The following is a 14,429-nucleotide window of genomic DNA, read 5'->3' as shown; positions in this document are numbered from 1 at the left end:
TGTGGTACTCCAGAGAAATCTGTAAAAAAAAGCAAAAGTAGCGAAAAAGACGGACAATCTGTTGTCTTGGACCAGAGGAGAATGTGAAACAACTTTACAGAAGTTGCAGGAGAGTTGGTGACACTGGTGAAAAATGTTTTCACATGCCATCTGCTGGAAATGTTGTTAGTAAGAGTCACAAAGGCATGCACACACAACATATTTTTAATATTAAAAGCATATTTCAACAACAAATTGGTTATTTGACAATTTCCCATTATTTTGAGATATTCAGCAGCAAAAGGCTTTGTTCTGATAACAGTCCTCGTGTTGGTAATGAAACTGACTCGACTGCAGAAACACTGAAATGAAATAAAGACAACAAAATAAATAAGCATTGAATTCAATAATAACACACTGGAAGGGAAAGCTATTGTCTTGGCCACAAATGAGTTTCTTTTTGTTGCGACATGAGAAGATTTGTTGTTTTTAAAAAAAAAAATAAAATAAAATCTTGTGCACTGCGTATGTGTGTCCTATTATACAGTAACCTGACTATTTGTCTGAAGTATCTGATATCTTCTGTTTTTTTTTTTTTTTTGCCTCAGTTACATTTGCACATAACTGCACAGGGTGTCCATAAAGTCTGTTTACAAATAAAACAAATATTACAAAGGCAATTGATAAGCTATATCTTAATCAGATTTGCTGGATGTACTCAGTGTGATAACCACACTGAGTTTTTAATCGCACTGCATTTGTATATTTCAGGTACCCTGTTGATGAAATAGGACACCTGCCCTAACCCTAACCCGAACCCTGGACTTCTCTCTGTGGGGTTATGTTAAAGATACTGTGTATGAAACAAATATCACTGATGCCATTGCGACTAACGAGGCAAAAAAAAAAGAATTTCCACATATTTGTTTGTTCGTTTGCTTTTGTAATAAATGTTTTAAGTTGTAAAGAGACTTTATTGACACCCTGTATATTAGAGAATAAATAGGATGTAGCAGCATTTTTCAACAGATTCAACTTTTTCACGTCATGCGACAGTAAAAGATGTGTGTATGTGTGTGCGTGTGTGTGTGTGTGTGTGTGTGCGTGTGCTCTGCAGTCTCAGTTGGGCATCATTGCTAGCTCAGGGATTCCTGTGCACATTAGTGGCTGCATGAGTTGTGGTCAGGTTGTTTTGTGTCAGTGTGTGTGTGTGTGTGTGTGTGTGTGTGTGTGTGTGTTTTGTTTGCCCTCCCCCATTTCCATAACCTCTCTCCTATTCTCTCTCTCTGTCCTGCTGTCCCAGCATGGCTGCTCTGTGGACTCTCTCTCTGCTTCTCTCAGCCTACCCGGGGTGTTTGGGCCTGACCCCCCCTGCTGAGCTTCCTCAGCCCCACAACCAACCACCCTTGCTGGGCTTCAACAGCAGCAGTGGTGGCCTGTCCATGGATCTGCCCGTGGCTCTGAGGGTTTTCAGCATGGACTACCATCATGTGCAGGCTCCCTTTGAGATCGTGCTGTGGATTATGTTGGCCTCACTGGCCAAGTTGGGTAAACCTCAGACTTCTGTTCACTTACACATGACAAGCCAACTTCTGATTGGATGTTACTGGGCTCATTTTAGACCTGCTCTATATGTAAAGTGCCTCGATGTAACTTTGTTAGGATTTGGCGCTATACAAATAAATCTGATTTGATTTGATTTGATTTGATTTTCAGTCACAGAAAGGGAGTTCTTAAAAGTTATAATTATGATACTGATATATAAATGTAATATATTGAATTGTAAAGATAAAAAAGGAAAGGAAAGGAAAACCAAGTAGGAATTGAATGAATCTTTTTTTATATAATGTAAACAATAAACAGAACTGGAACTCCAGCGGTTAGGGTTAGGGTTAGGGTCATATTCACTTTGTAATTGTCTAAAAAATGCATTCAAAGGGAAAACAAGTAATTTACAAGTATGTTAATAGTAACTCTATTTGAGAATATGAGTGTCACTATTGTTACAGATGCCTACTGTGTTGATGCCGTTCATTCAAAGTGACTGGCTATAAATCACAACTCACAGCTGTGAAGTCAAACTGCTGTGATGTCCTTTCATCTGGGCTCTCTCTCAGGTTTTCACTGGTCCGGTCGAGTCCCTGCAGTCGTCCCAGAGAGCTGCCTCCTCATCATGGTGGGCCTCCTGGTAGGAGGCGTGATATACGGTGTCCGGCACTCTGCTCCCCCAACTCTCAGCGCCAATTCTTTCTTCCTCTTTCTGCTCCCCCCGATTGTCTTGGATGCAGGATACTTCCTGCCAGGGAGGCTGTTCTTTGAAAATCTCGGTACCATCCTGTGGTAGGTAATTTTTCTATATTCAAATATTTACGTCTGAGTCTTAATACTGTTGATTACATTTTAGTTTTGGGAAGTCATTAGATTCAGAGAGTTTTGTTGAATATTAAGTTTAATTGTCAACTTTTGAAATGGGAGTATATTGTATAAATGCGCAAACTCAGGTAAAATTTACCTCCATCAGTCTCACTCAAATTCCCTCATTATACTTCTCTGAAATTGTCATTGTGAGAATGTTCAGCGTCATGGATTGATTATAAAAGGGTGAGTATTTAACTTAAAGCGCTACTATGATAATATACAGTCGCTCATTGTTTTGGTTTTGTGGCTCACACCTCACGCTGTTAATATGGTGCACTATGGGTACATTATGTCAGTGTTTACACTTCACTGCCCCCGAGAGACACATAAAAAAATAAAATTAAATAAATATCTATGCAGATCTAAGGGAAAATTATATTATATTTCACTTGTTCGAGCTATATTGCAGGCTTATGGCATCACTGGTCGTTGTGGCAGCTGTATGCTATATGCTGACCGGACTGTGTGCATTTATCCAGGTATGCAGTGTTGGGAACCTTATGGAACGTCCTGGGCATCGGCCTGTCTCTGTACGGCGTCTGCCTGTTGGCTCAGAGCTCTCTGGGAGATGTCTCTCTGCTTCACTGCCTGCTGTTTGGCTCTCTGATTGCTGCTGTTGACCCCGTGGCCGTGCTCTCCGTCTTCCAGGAGATGCATGTGAATGACCAGCTGCATATCTTGGTGTTCGGCGAGTCGCTGCTCAATGATGCTGTAACTGTGGTGAGGGGAGAGGTGGTGCATGTGCATGTGTGTATGTGTGAAATCCACTCCTGCGCTCACAATACACTGCTCTTGCCATCAGGTGCTCTACAAGCTGTTTGAGTCCTTCCTCCGTCTACCATCAGTATCAGGGGTGGATGTGTTGCTGGGCGGCTGCAGGGTGGTGATGGTGGGCCTCGGCGGCCTGTGTGTGGGCCTCTTCTTTGGCCTGGTGGCAGCCCTTACCTCACGGTTCACCTCCAGGGCTCAGGTCATTGCCCCACTCTTCGTCTTTCTCTACTCCTACCTGTCCTACCTGACCTCAGAGATGCTTCACCTCTCTGGTATCATGGCGTGAGTGCTGCTGGATATGAGCTTGGACTCCAACACCTCCTTTTGTGAATGTTCTGTTTAGGAAAATGTCGAATCATTTTCGTTCCCTCCCTCTTCCTTTAGCATTGTGACCTGTGCTGTCACTATGAAACAATACGTGGAGGCTAATGTGTCTGAGCGCAGCAACACCAGCATCCAGTACTTCCTGAAGATGTGGAGCAGCGTGAGTGAAACCTTAATCTTCATCTTCCTGGGCGTGTCCACCATACAGGATGTCCACATGTGGAGCTGGCCCTTTGTCTGCTCCACACTGCTGCTCTGCCTTGTATGGAGGGCAACAGGTAACTTACAAATCCCGAAGAAATCATTTTTATATCTACCAATGATTTACTGGTCAGAAACTTGGTTCCTGGTTGGTAGCATGAAGCCTGCAAGCCCGCACAGAGCCGAGATCCAAATAAAAAATATCACAGTGCCGACAGGTTTTAACAGGATTTTGTGGGTACGACCAAGAAACATTATACAGTAATATCAACTATTCTGATGGCCTGCCAGCAGCCAGTAGACAGGAATAAATCATTCATGGTGAATGATTTGTATCAAGACTTCTCACACAATGTAAAGGACTCATAACAGGGAACATGTTTTTTCCCAAAGGACTTTTACGAGTCTGGTTATGTCTCTCATCCTCGATTACTATCTTAGATTATTGCTGTATATTTGTTCATGTTGATGTTTTCCTTCTATACAAGGATATAAGGATTTGATGAATTACTGCAATTACCTTAATAGCACTAATAAAATGATAAAATGATCTATTGAACTGTAAAGGAAGGATCCTCTTTAAAGACCTAATCTTTGAAAAAGGGGAGGATGATTAATTGCATGCAGCACTATTTAGAAAACCCGCTGATCGTCTTTTCATTTCCATCACCTCAGACACGATCTTCCGTAGGGCCTATTTCAGTGAGTGAGAGGACTCTGTGACCTGGATTCATATACAGTCTGAGCCTCAGACTAAAGATCCCAGGCAGACAGATTTCTTTTTCCTTAGCTCAGATATTGAGTTTCTCTTCTATAACTTTCCCCCCCAAAACAACCAAACAGGCTTCAGAAAATTACAGTAAATTTACTTATTGGATTTATTTATTTATTTATTTTCAATATTTATTTTCAAATTTGTTGTATTCAGGTCTATATGAGGAAGAAGAAATCAGTCTTTTGCAACCTTATTCTGATTTTTGCTGGTGTTTTTGTGAATGCTGTGTATTTAGGTCTGTATTCTATATATAAAATCAATGCTTTTCATATATACATATGTCATATTTGCATTTTATATCTTCATGTAATTCTGACCTTTGTTGGGTTTGAATGTGCCTGTAATAAAAGTCTTCTTCACAGTCAACCAGTTTAGTTTTAGGCTCCTCACAATAATCTGGAATGTCATTCTCAGTTGAGTTGGCAATTTCTTTCTAAACAGTGGTCAAAATGGAGGATTTTCCTTCATCTTCTTCCTTCTCTTGAGGTGTTCTGTTGCTGACTGCTGTGGTGAACAAGTTTCGGAGGAATGCTGTGACCTTTAGGGATCAGTTCATTATCGCCTACGGTGGCCTGAGGGGGGCAATCTGTTTCTCCCTGGTCTTCCTCATTGATGACTTCCCAAAGAAAAGACTCTTCATCACAACCACCATTGTCGTCATTCTCTTCACGGTTTTTGTACAGGTCGGAAATGAATATCAAATTGGCAGGGCTTTGTGGAGTACCTTTCCCGGTTATTCTTGTTGGAATTGATTTTATCTGGTCTTCAGGGGATGACCATCAAACCTCTGGTAGAGCTGCTGGATGTGAAGAGGAAGAAGCGAGCTCTGCCAACTGTCAGTGAGGAGATCCACAGCAGGGTGAGAGATTCCTGCAATCACAGTGAGGTGCAGTGTCTGTGCACAGTGATTTTATTTATAGTAGAGTTTAATTAATACCTCACCCCAAGTGTAGCTAGGTTTGAATCTCTCAGCTACAGGAAAATGTGCTCTAACTTTATTTAAATCATACATAGAAAATCATCCAGCTGAAGCAAATTTCATTTTTTTTTTTACAGTAAAAATTAAACAACTTATGGGAGCATGTTTCTGAATAACACTGCCGTTTGAAATTGAAAATAAAGGGATGGTATTGTGGGTATAAAGTATGTGATCAGATCAGCTTTAGAAAGAGAAAATATATGAAGCAATGCAGGCAGTATCATTTAATGCTGGTTTGTGATTTGTGCTGCCTACAGATGTTGATATTATAACTCTTATAGCTCATTGATCACCTGCTGGCTGGGATAGAGGATGTGGTTGGGTACTGGGGACAGCACTACTGGAAAGATAAGTCAGTTTCCACTAAGTGTTTTGATTTTACCTTATACTTGGATCTCCCTTGAAATATATGTAATATTCAGAAGTATAAAAATTGGAAATTGTCAGTAGATGGCAGCAAACACCACCTACCAAAGTTGCTTTCAAGGTTTAACTGCCAATCTGTGTGTGTGTGTGTGTGTGTGTGCGTGTGTGAGTGAGGTTTGAGCAGTTCAACAAAAAGTACCTCCGTCGTTTCCTGATACATGAGGACCATCAGGCTCGCTCCAGCATCCTCAGAGTTTACCAGGAGCTCGAAAGAAGGGAGCAGAGAGGTGACGAGGAGGCACCGCCAATGTGAGGAAACATGTCTTTAACTTTACATTTATCAGCCCAGGATCTCTAGGTCTAATTGAATGAGGTCCTTCAAGGTCCCCAAAACAGGAAGAAAAGGTTCATGGCCATCGCAGTGGTCTGTGATACCTGAAGTCCTGTGAGGAGAATATTAGCGCTTCATTTGTCGGTGGGTTTCAGTCAATCTGATGAAAGATGTCAGTCTTCACTTGGCGTGTAGAAATAACTCTAATTTTAATTTATGCACCATTGCATCCCTTAAAGGCAAACTGTCTCACAAATGATAAACACCCTGTGTTACAAACAATGACATTGACATCTTACTTATTTAGTTTATCCAAAAGCAAACCAACACTGTTGCACATATTCAATTAATTTTTGCTGCTTGACTTCAGGGACTGAGGATGATCATGAAATCAACACTAGCCACAGAAGGGATGCAGAATGTTGCGATCAGTAGTGTCCCACAAACAATGAGCTTGTCTCAGTGGTGTGGTGGGTGATGAGCCCGTGCTGTGAGCCTCTGCTCACAGCACGGGCTCATCAATGTAAGGCAGTTTCTAATTCTGATAAATTCTGTCCTTTTATTATTAAGTCCTCCCCTCCCCTTTTGCCTCTGATTGGCTTGTCCTCACAGTCTGCTGTCGCACCAACAAATGCAGCCCACATATGAATTATCAGCCAATCAAAGGCAGAGTAGGTCATGCTGTTACTTACTTACTTTAAAGTAAGACGGTACACTTGCACGTATCCTGCACTGCACCACTGGTTTCACTGCACAGTTTTGAGCTAAGTGGGTGCGACTATCCACTCCTCACTTTAGAGTGGACCCCCACTCCAACAGTCGCCCTCTCTTACCAGAAGAGATGGACAGCATCAGGCGTATCCTCTCCAGAAACCTTCAAAACTTTAACAACAAGGTAAATTCAAAACTTCTGGTATTATTGTTTTACAGTTGTATAAAAATAGAAACATATCCTCTACCAGTCTTGTGCTCTTCATCTGCGCACTTTCTGGGTGTGTTTTCTCACTCCAGCAGACTCCGGCTTACAGCAGACACACTCTGCACCAGGACGCCACCAAAGACAAAATCAGAAGACCTCTTTATAGACACCAGAGTCTGGGAGAAAGATACACATATGATACAATCACACATTGGTCCCAGGTACTGTATGCATGTACACACACAGGTATGTATTGAATAACACATCAATAAAACTCATTTACTCTACGTTACAGGAAACAGGAAACATTCCACCATAATAATTCCATGTGTGGAGTTTTAATTCTGCCTTTGTTTTAGTTGTTTGTCTAAAGGCAATCGTTTATTTACTTAATACATTTTACATGCATCAATTGATTTCTCTTTTTAGCCAAATTCACTAATTCACCGAGCTTTTCTGTGACAGCTAGACACACTGTAATTAATAAAGTTAGACTGGCAGCTATCACATATTCATTAGGTAAATGCATTCAGTGTATCGTACAGAGACAAGTGATTAATTTACATACACTTTTTCTGTGTTCATTAGCAATCTTATAATGATTCTATTTCAAAGGGAAATAACATCAGTCAGACTACAGATTTTATATCCGGACCATTCTCCACCTTTAGTTCAAGTGATGGAAAGACATATAGTTTAAAATATAGTGGATACTTTAACTATAATAACAGTGTAATTATGAAAAGAAAATTATTTTAGAAAAAAGAAACAATTCAATGTCTCTAATGTTACAGCGGGAGGACAGAGAGTTTGATGGATCACACAGAGCAAGAGCAGGACTCAGCAGGTCTCACACAGGTAAAGTCTGAACGCTTACTGTACAAATGAGCAATGTGAATTATTGTATTGACATTGTGTAATATAAGCATAGTAATTGCTGCATATTCTCTTTCATATTCTGTGGACTTTGATGTTCAGATATGATTCTTTGCTTGATGTAAAATACCATTTAACAGAAGATTCTTGACAAGAAGTGCTTGATCAAGGAAAACTAAAAACTGAAGTTAATTAGAACAATACGGGAGTGTTAGTGGTCTCTCTTTACATCCCAATTCTGAGCAGCTTTGGGACCATAAAGAATCTGTTTGCATTCATTGTGTAGTTTACTACCCTCTTGTGGTGGCAGCAGTTTATTGTCCCTGAGAGCTAGCTTAACTTCCAGATGTTTCAGCTACCATTAGTGTTATTTTTGTGGATGTGATTGTGTCCCTGAGACCGGAGCTTGACACGCAGAGACAGCGGATCTGTGACTGGTGATCTGATTCAGTCTAAGTGTTCTGAGTCTGGGTCCCTGAGTCAGTTTCTGCTGTTCATTTATGATACTGCAGCATTGTGTGTGTGTATGTGTGTGTACACAACTGTGTGGTAACAAAACTCACATTAAGCTCAAAGAGGCAGCAGTGGCAACCAAAGAGCACATTTCACTGATTAGTTATCTCTGTGTAAGACCTGCAATAAGTTTAATATAATAATAATGAGCGTAATATAACAGCAGGAGAGAAGTTCCAGGAATCCGGAAACGCTCTGTATGTATGTGTCAGGAGAGAGTTGGTGCTGGAAACAAGAACAGATTTAGCTTGTTAACAACGTATGTGCACTGTAGGCTGTTTATCACTCAATAATGCTGCCACTTCTCAGTCTGAAGTTCCCTCCTCTCCCCTGAGCCTCAGCTACAGTCCAGACGATGAGCCAAAAAAAGAAAACCCTGGCTGGAAGTGAGGCTGGAAAATATTACCCTTGTCTTGCTATTCCTCCTTACCTTGCTGTAACCAGGCTTTTTACTTTGTTGCTCTTGAGGCCACTTTAGCTTCTCTTTTCTCACCAGTGTGCTCCATGAGCTCAAGGCCCATCCTGCAGGACTGTATGGTCCCAGCAGCCTCAGCTCAGGCTCAGCAAGTGGATCGGAAGACCTCATCCACCAGAGAGGACCGGATCTCCCCACAGCATCAAATACCCATGGGAAGAGCCCCCAAGAAACATCTTAGCTTTTTTTTAGAGAATGAGAAATAGAAATGAAGACCAAAAGAGTAAAAGCAATTTATTGAGTGTGGTTCCAAAAATATGTATTTAGAGGTTGAAGACTTTGTTGATTAAAGGTTTTAGAAATTTAACTGATAACTTCAAAATAAAATGGTTAAACTGGGTTAAACTTCTTATGTCCAGGCTTTATTATTTTCAGTGTTACATTAAAGCCTTCCTTCGCTCCATGTTTCACCTCTTGAACAGCTCTTGTGGAGGTTTGGGGGTCATTTGCATCTCCAGTCTAATTCATTTTCAAAGTGGCTCTCCAAGAGTTACACCTCCCTCAGAAATACCTTGCAGCCATAAATGCTGATAGTTGCTGTCCACATTGTAACACACTCATAAGCCAGTCCTACCTCTCCTTGTTTTCGTTATAAATGCACAGCACACCCACTGGTAATTTGACAAGGGCAGCCTTCCTAAAATAACTCCTGACCCCCCCCCCCCCAACTCAGTTCTGGTGTAGTTTCTTTCCCCACAGCTCCCAGCATGCCAGGGAGTGGCTGGCAGAGGCAACCGTTTTCTATATGACAGGGGCTGTGCAGAGGGCTGCAGTGAACACCCGTGAGGGGCTGAGTACTCACTGACCGGAGCGCCTAAAGCTGAGGAGAAAGGGCAGTGAAGGAGGTTTTAGGTTGGAATCATGAGGGTGGGAGCTGCAGCCTTGGCTGGGGGGATTTTTGGGGCGGTAGCAACCCTGTGTTTCTTCCTGGCCTTTGCTACAGACTACTGGCTGGTGGCCAGTGACAACTGTGGACCATACACACAGCCAACGCAAACACCCCAGACAGGAGAAAAAGACGCCAATCGGACTGAGGTAGGACAGAAACGTGTGTGCACATAATCGTCCATAAACAAATTCATGCACTGCATGAATGCAAACCTCAATGCTGTATGCTAGAGTCCAAATAATAATAACCACAGCAGTGTATTAATTCTAACAGTGAAACGGCTCATGTGATAACTATAAAATGACCAATGTGGAAGCTGATCAGGCTATGTCCAGACTCCGGGGCGCATGCTGTGCCATTTAAAGATATTTACCCTTTATGACATCTTCACATTCTGCATACTCCCCTTGGCCTGAAACCACTAAACCTCTAGATTAAAAAAAGGTACATTGAATTTTAAACCGCAAATGTTTTTTGTGTTAAGTAGACAAACTTTCTTTCATCACACACTTTGTCTGTGTCGGGGTTTTCCCTTTTCAACAGTGCAAAAAGACTGAATTCAATTAGTGGAGGCCACTCATTTTTAAGCACCAGGTTCTTGTGGCTGGGTCGTCTTTGAATCTGACGCCAAGACAAGGGTTAAAGATGTAGCAGGAGATGTTGCACGTAATACAAGACACAGACTGGAATAAGATAAAACCCCTCAGATACTGAGTGATCCTTAGGTTAGGTTTAGTCTGAATATAGCAACTTTTAGTACAGCTTGATTAAAAAAAAAATGTTTGCTCCCATAATGCAGTCAATAGCATTGCTTCATTAGACCCTGCCCACCTAGTGAACAGACTTTCTTTCAACCAGATAAAGAATAACTGGCCACACTAGCAGCCTGGTGCTTTAAACTAAATATTGCTTTAAATAACTTTAATGTTGCTAATTACTTACTATGCTAATATTGTCACCAAGACAATGCTAGCATGGTATCGTGAATGAAGCCCATTGTTTACCATATTCAGTCTTAGTTTGAAATGGTACTAGGCTAGCATGTAATCTCTCCAGATGATGGCATCATCCGTGTGATTTTCTCCACTCTCTTGTCGTGGCCACCCAAAACCACAATACATATTTAACTGGCTGAGTCAAGTCCTGCCATCACAAATAACTGATTGCAGTACATAAAGTCAAGTTTTCTGCCCCTTTAATTTCCCAGTTTATCTTTCCATGCCACATTTGTGAGACAGTTCCCAATATGCAGTGTAAGGATTTTTTTTTTTTTCTTTTAAAGCTAATCCCCCTGTGAATCCCCCCCAAACATCACAGCACAACAGTTTTTCATTTTCAAGAAAGATGATGATTAAAGTTGCTGTGTGTTATTCGGTGCCATCAATCATATTTTTGACAAGCAAGTGGAGAGTATCACTCATGCGTGTTTCATAAGTTCCCCTTGAAAACCTCACAGACCAGCAGACCATAATCAGAACCATGTTTGATGCCGTGGCACCACTGAAGTACAGACGCCACACAAAGTGGTTGACAAAACTGACAGATAATCCGTAGATTGTCCACAATCTCTTTCTATATTTTAGGTCATGGCCATGGGTGTAGTCACCGTTCCTCCTTCATCTCTCACGCTCCACCATGAGGGTTTCTTCTGGCGCTGTGTGTTTCAGGTGGAGCCCACAACGCATGCAGTCCTGGCCACTCTCTTCAGTATGTAGAAAACGTTGTCCGAGGGTATTAAAAGGTTTTTGTTGGGGCTTGTCCAATATGGTGGCAGTGTGGTCTCCCTGACAGGCTAACTAGTATAGGAAAGATAAATGTCTATAATTTGGATATATGACAAAATATATACAGTAAGAAGAATCTTGGCTTTTCTTTCAGTTTATGAGGCGTTTTTTGGGCTTTTCTAGAAGTTTTGCACTTTTGCACTCTCATTTTTCCTGCTCTTAACCACATCCAGCCATTTTTAGAACCACTTTATTTTTTATGAGGTTTTGAATGTTCTTTCTGAGTCTTGAGCTTTTTTTTTTTTTTTTTTTACTATCTCCTTTTCTTTTAACTTTAGCAAACCAGCCAGAGTCCAAGGTGTGTATCCATGGTTACCTCTTCCCTCTGCCTGTTGCACTTGGACCAGTGCCTCATCCCAGTTATGATGCGACAGCAGGTATTTCACAAGTCACAAACACTCTGTATGCACACAGCATGCATGTTTGTAGTTACTCACTCCCACACACATACACACACATAGTATTTACGTTTGGATATTGAAATTATACTGTAACTTACACTGCCTAGCCAAGATTTCATGGCTGTTGTGGCTAAGAAGAAATATATAGGTCTCATGTTTCCTCCTCGTTTCACATGCAGAAGAATTTTTAAAAGTCAAGGGTCAAAGTCCCACAGCAAAACTCCCTAAAACTCATCCAAAAACCAGCCATTCATCCAGTCCAGCTGGAGCCACTCCCAGCTCACATTGGGTGAGTGTAGGGTAGAGTCTGGACAGGTCGCCAGTCAATCACAGGGCCGACATTCAGAGACAAACAACTGTTCGCTTTCACATTTAAATTTAGAGTCATCCATTAATTTAAACCTGCACGTCTTTGGAAGGTGGAACGAGGCATATCGTCATATATCATTTCCCAGCGATTTTAATGCTGTCTCAAAACACTCTCTACTTGAGGAATACAGGTCTAGTGGAGGATATTTGAATCTTTTATTATTATTTAGTAAGCTTCCTATCTTGTGGCCCACCATTCACATGGGTCCACTGCTCTGATGGTGGCCTTCTTGTGTGTCTTGCAGTGTTTCGGGGTTTCTGGACCCTGCTGATAATCCTTGGGCTGGTCTCAGCTCTGGCTGGAGGCTTCCTCTTGCTCTGTGGTGTCCCCTTCATCAGCCACAAACTCTACAAGTTGGGTGGAGGCCTCCTTGTTGCTGCTGGTAAACTATAAACTAATATAAGCACATTGTTTCTCTCTCTGTGGAGGGAAACATCCTGCCAGGGGAGTCAGTGACTGTGCAGACACAAACACATGTTGCAGTCATTGCTGCTGTCAGCTGTTGGTGCCCGTCACATAACAAATACATGCCCAACACGCAGAGCAGCAGATGTCACTCTGCAGCACTGTCACTATAACAACAGCAGGTGTAAACACTACTACCGTGGTAACAGCAGAGATGAGTAGGAGCTGCATTCCTCTGGTGTTACTCATGACAGCGATAGCCTCTGTGACTCTCTGCCTTCCTGACACTCTCTGTATTCACAGCTTGCTTGGTCCTGTTCTTGCTGCTTCTGTTTGTGCTATGGATGGAGGTGGTGGATGTGAGGCGCTACATCCTGCAGGAGAGAGGAGAGGCGTGTCCAGATGCCAAGGTTTCAGTGCTCTATGGGTTGTCATTCATGGTGGCGGCAGCTGGCGTGCCTCTGGAGCTTGTGTCTGGGTTGGTCTTCATGATGGTGGGTCGGGCGCTGCATGCCAGCAAGTGAGCTCACTGTCTGGCTCACAGGAGAGGAGAGGACTGACCTTTTTATGTCCTGCATTGGGATGAGCAACACACTTTTGGCATGTAAATACTGGCTGGAATGATACAACCAACTTTCCAGCCCCAGCCTTTGGATAAGATGGTTAAGAAGAGCGCTAACACACACACTGGTTTAGTGTAGCAGCTTTCTTTCTTTCTTTCTCCAAAATCCCCACTTCCACAAACATTAATTTCACAATAGCTCAGTGGTAGAGTTGATAGGATTAATATCTATATCTATGATGCTGGCTCCAAGGAGCAGTAAAGATGTTTTAAGACTGTCTTTTTTTATGCAAAACTGTGAATATAAATATCTCTTCCACTCAGCTGGCTCCTTGTGTCATTCTACTATTTACTTCTTTTTATTGATGCTGCAAATAAGCAGAAGGTGAGAAATGCATGGGTGAACCAGCTGTGTCCCCTGTCCCGGTCCTGGCACACGATCAGAGTAGGCCAGAGTGAGGTGGGAGGGAGGGGGGGACTGGATGGACTGGAAACAGAAATGGCAGGTTTGGATTGAGGGTGGGGGTGGAGCAGGAGAGGGATGGACGTGGGTATGAGGGGGATGGAGAAAGAATTGATGCATGCAGGGGGGCGCAAGGGGGCTTTGAGAAATGAACAGCTGTCTGAGGGTTTGGTTGGTGTGCAGTGGGCTGGCCACCTGCCTCCTTCACCCCAATCATATTTCACTCCCTCATTCAAATCCTTAAGCTTTCTGTTTTCTGCCTCGCACTATTAGATTTCTCTCCCACAGCCTACATTCATTTCAGAGACCTCTGCCTTTGGTTGATATTCAGGAGACATCTATCCTTCTCTAACACACAGGCACACTCACACTGCCACCCAAACCATTCAGTTTTTTTCCAAAGGGGACGCACAGACCTATGATGGTATCATAACTGCAAAAATATTAGATCATCCTCAGTTTTCATTGGTTTGAGTAGGCAGCATGTGGAAACAAGCAAGTGGACTCTCAATCACACATATCAGCTTTCATCTGCTGCGGTGAGGAGAAGGGGTGGTGCTGGGGGGGTTTTCAAAGACCTCACTGATCAAATACACACGTTCACACAGACACGTGCACACACACACAC

General features: G+C 42.3%; 2 protein-coding genes across 2 annotated transcripts; both read left to right on the top strand.

Moving 5' to 3' along the window:
* Positions 1–1,283: 1,283 nt before the first annotated feature.
* On the top strand, positions 1,284–9,133 carry LOC115050482 (sodium/hydrogen exchanger 2-like). Its single transcript, XM_029513316.1, has 12 exons — positions 1,284–1,527; positions 2,097–2,319; positions 2,877–3,117; positions 3,200–3,450; positions 3,553–3,770; positions 4,955–5,151; positions 5,238–5,327; positions 5,729–5,799; positions 5,988–6,122; positions 6,943–7,039; positions 7,156–7,284; positions 8,897–9,133. Exons 1-12 carry the CDS (start codon positions 1,284–1,286, stop codon positions 9,131–9,133), a joined length of 2,133 nt encoding a protein of 710 aa, XP_029369176.1.
* Positions 9,134–9,644: 511 nt separating this feature from the next.
* On the top strand, positions 9,645–13,694 carry LOC115050213 (transmembrane protein 182-like). Its single transcript, XM_029513008.1, has 5 exons — positions 9,645–9,962; positions 11,400–11,523; positions 11,879–11,977; positions 12,616–12,753; positions 13,080–13,694. The coding sequence occupies exons 1-5, from the start codon at positions 9,789–9,791 to the stop codon at positions 13,298–13,300; spliced, it is 756 nt and encodes a 251-aa protein (XP_029368868.1). The 5' UTR covers positions 9,645–9,788; the 3' UTR covers positions 13,301–13,694.
* Positions 13,695–14,429: the final 735 nt, after the last annotated feature.

Source organism: Echeneis naucrates, chromosome 10 (assembly GCF_900963305.1).
Source record: "Echeneis naucrates chromosome 10, fEcheNa1.1, whole genome shotgun sequence".
NCBI lineage: Eukaryota > Metazoa > Chordata > Actinopteri > Carangiformes > Echeneidae > Echeneis > Echeneis naucrates.
The sequence above is the reverse complement of the archived record's forward strand: the minus strand, read 5'-3'. Positions and strand labels throughout refer to the sequence as shown.

Coding starts and splice junctions, on each gene's coding strand:
- LOC115050213 (XM_029513008.1), top strand. CDS start 9,789: ATGAGGGTGGGAGCTGCAGCCTTGGCTGGGGGGATTTTTGGGGCGGTA. Junction 9,963..11,399: donor AAGACGCCAATCGGACTGAG/GTAGGACAGAAA, acceptor TCTATATTTTAG/GTCATGGCCATGGGTGTAGT. Junction 11,524..11,878: donor AGTCCTGGCCACTCTCTTCA/GTATGTAGAAAA, acceptor TTTTAACTTTAG/CAAACCAGCCAGAGTCCAAG.
- LOC115050482 (XM_029513316.1), top strand. CDS start 1,284: ATGGCTGCTCTGTGGACTCTCTCTCTGCTTCTCTCAGCCTACCCGGGG. Junction 1,528..2,096: donor GGCCTCACTGGCCAAGTTGG/GTAAACCTCAGA, acceptor GCTCTCTCTCAG/GTTTTCACTGGTCCGGTCGA. Junction 2,320..2,876: donor AATCTCGGTACCATCCTGTG/GTAGGTAATTTT, acceptor GCATTTATCCAG/GTATGCAGTGTTGGGAACCT.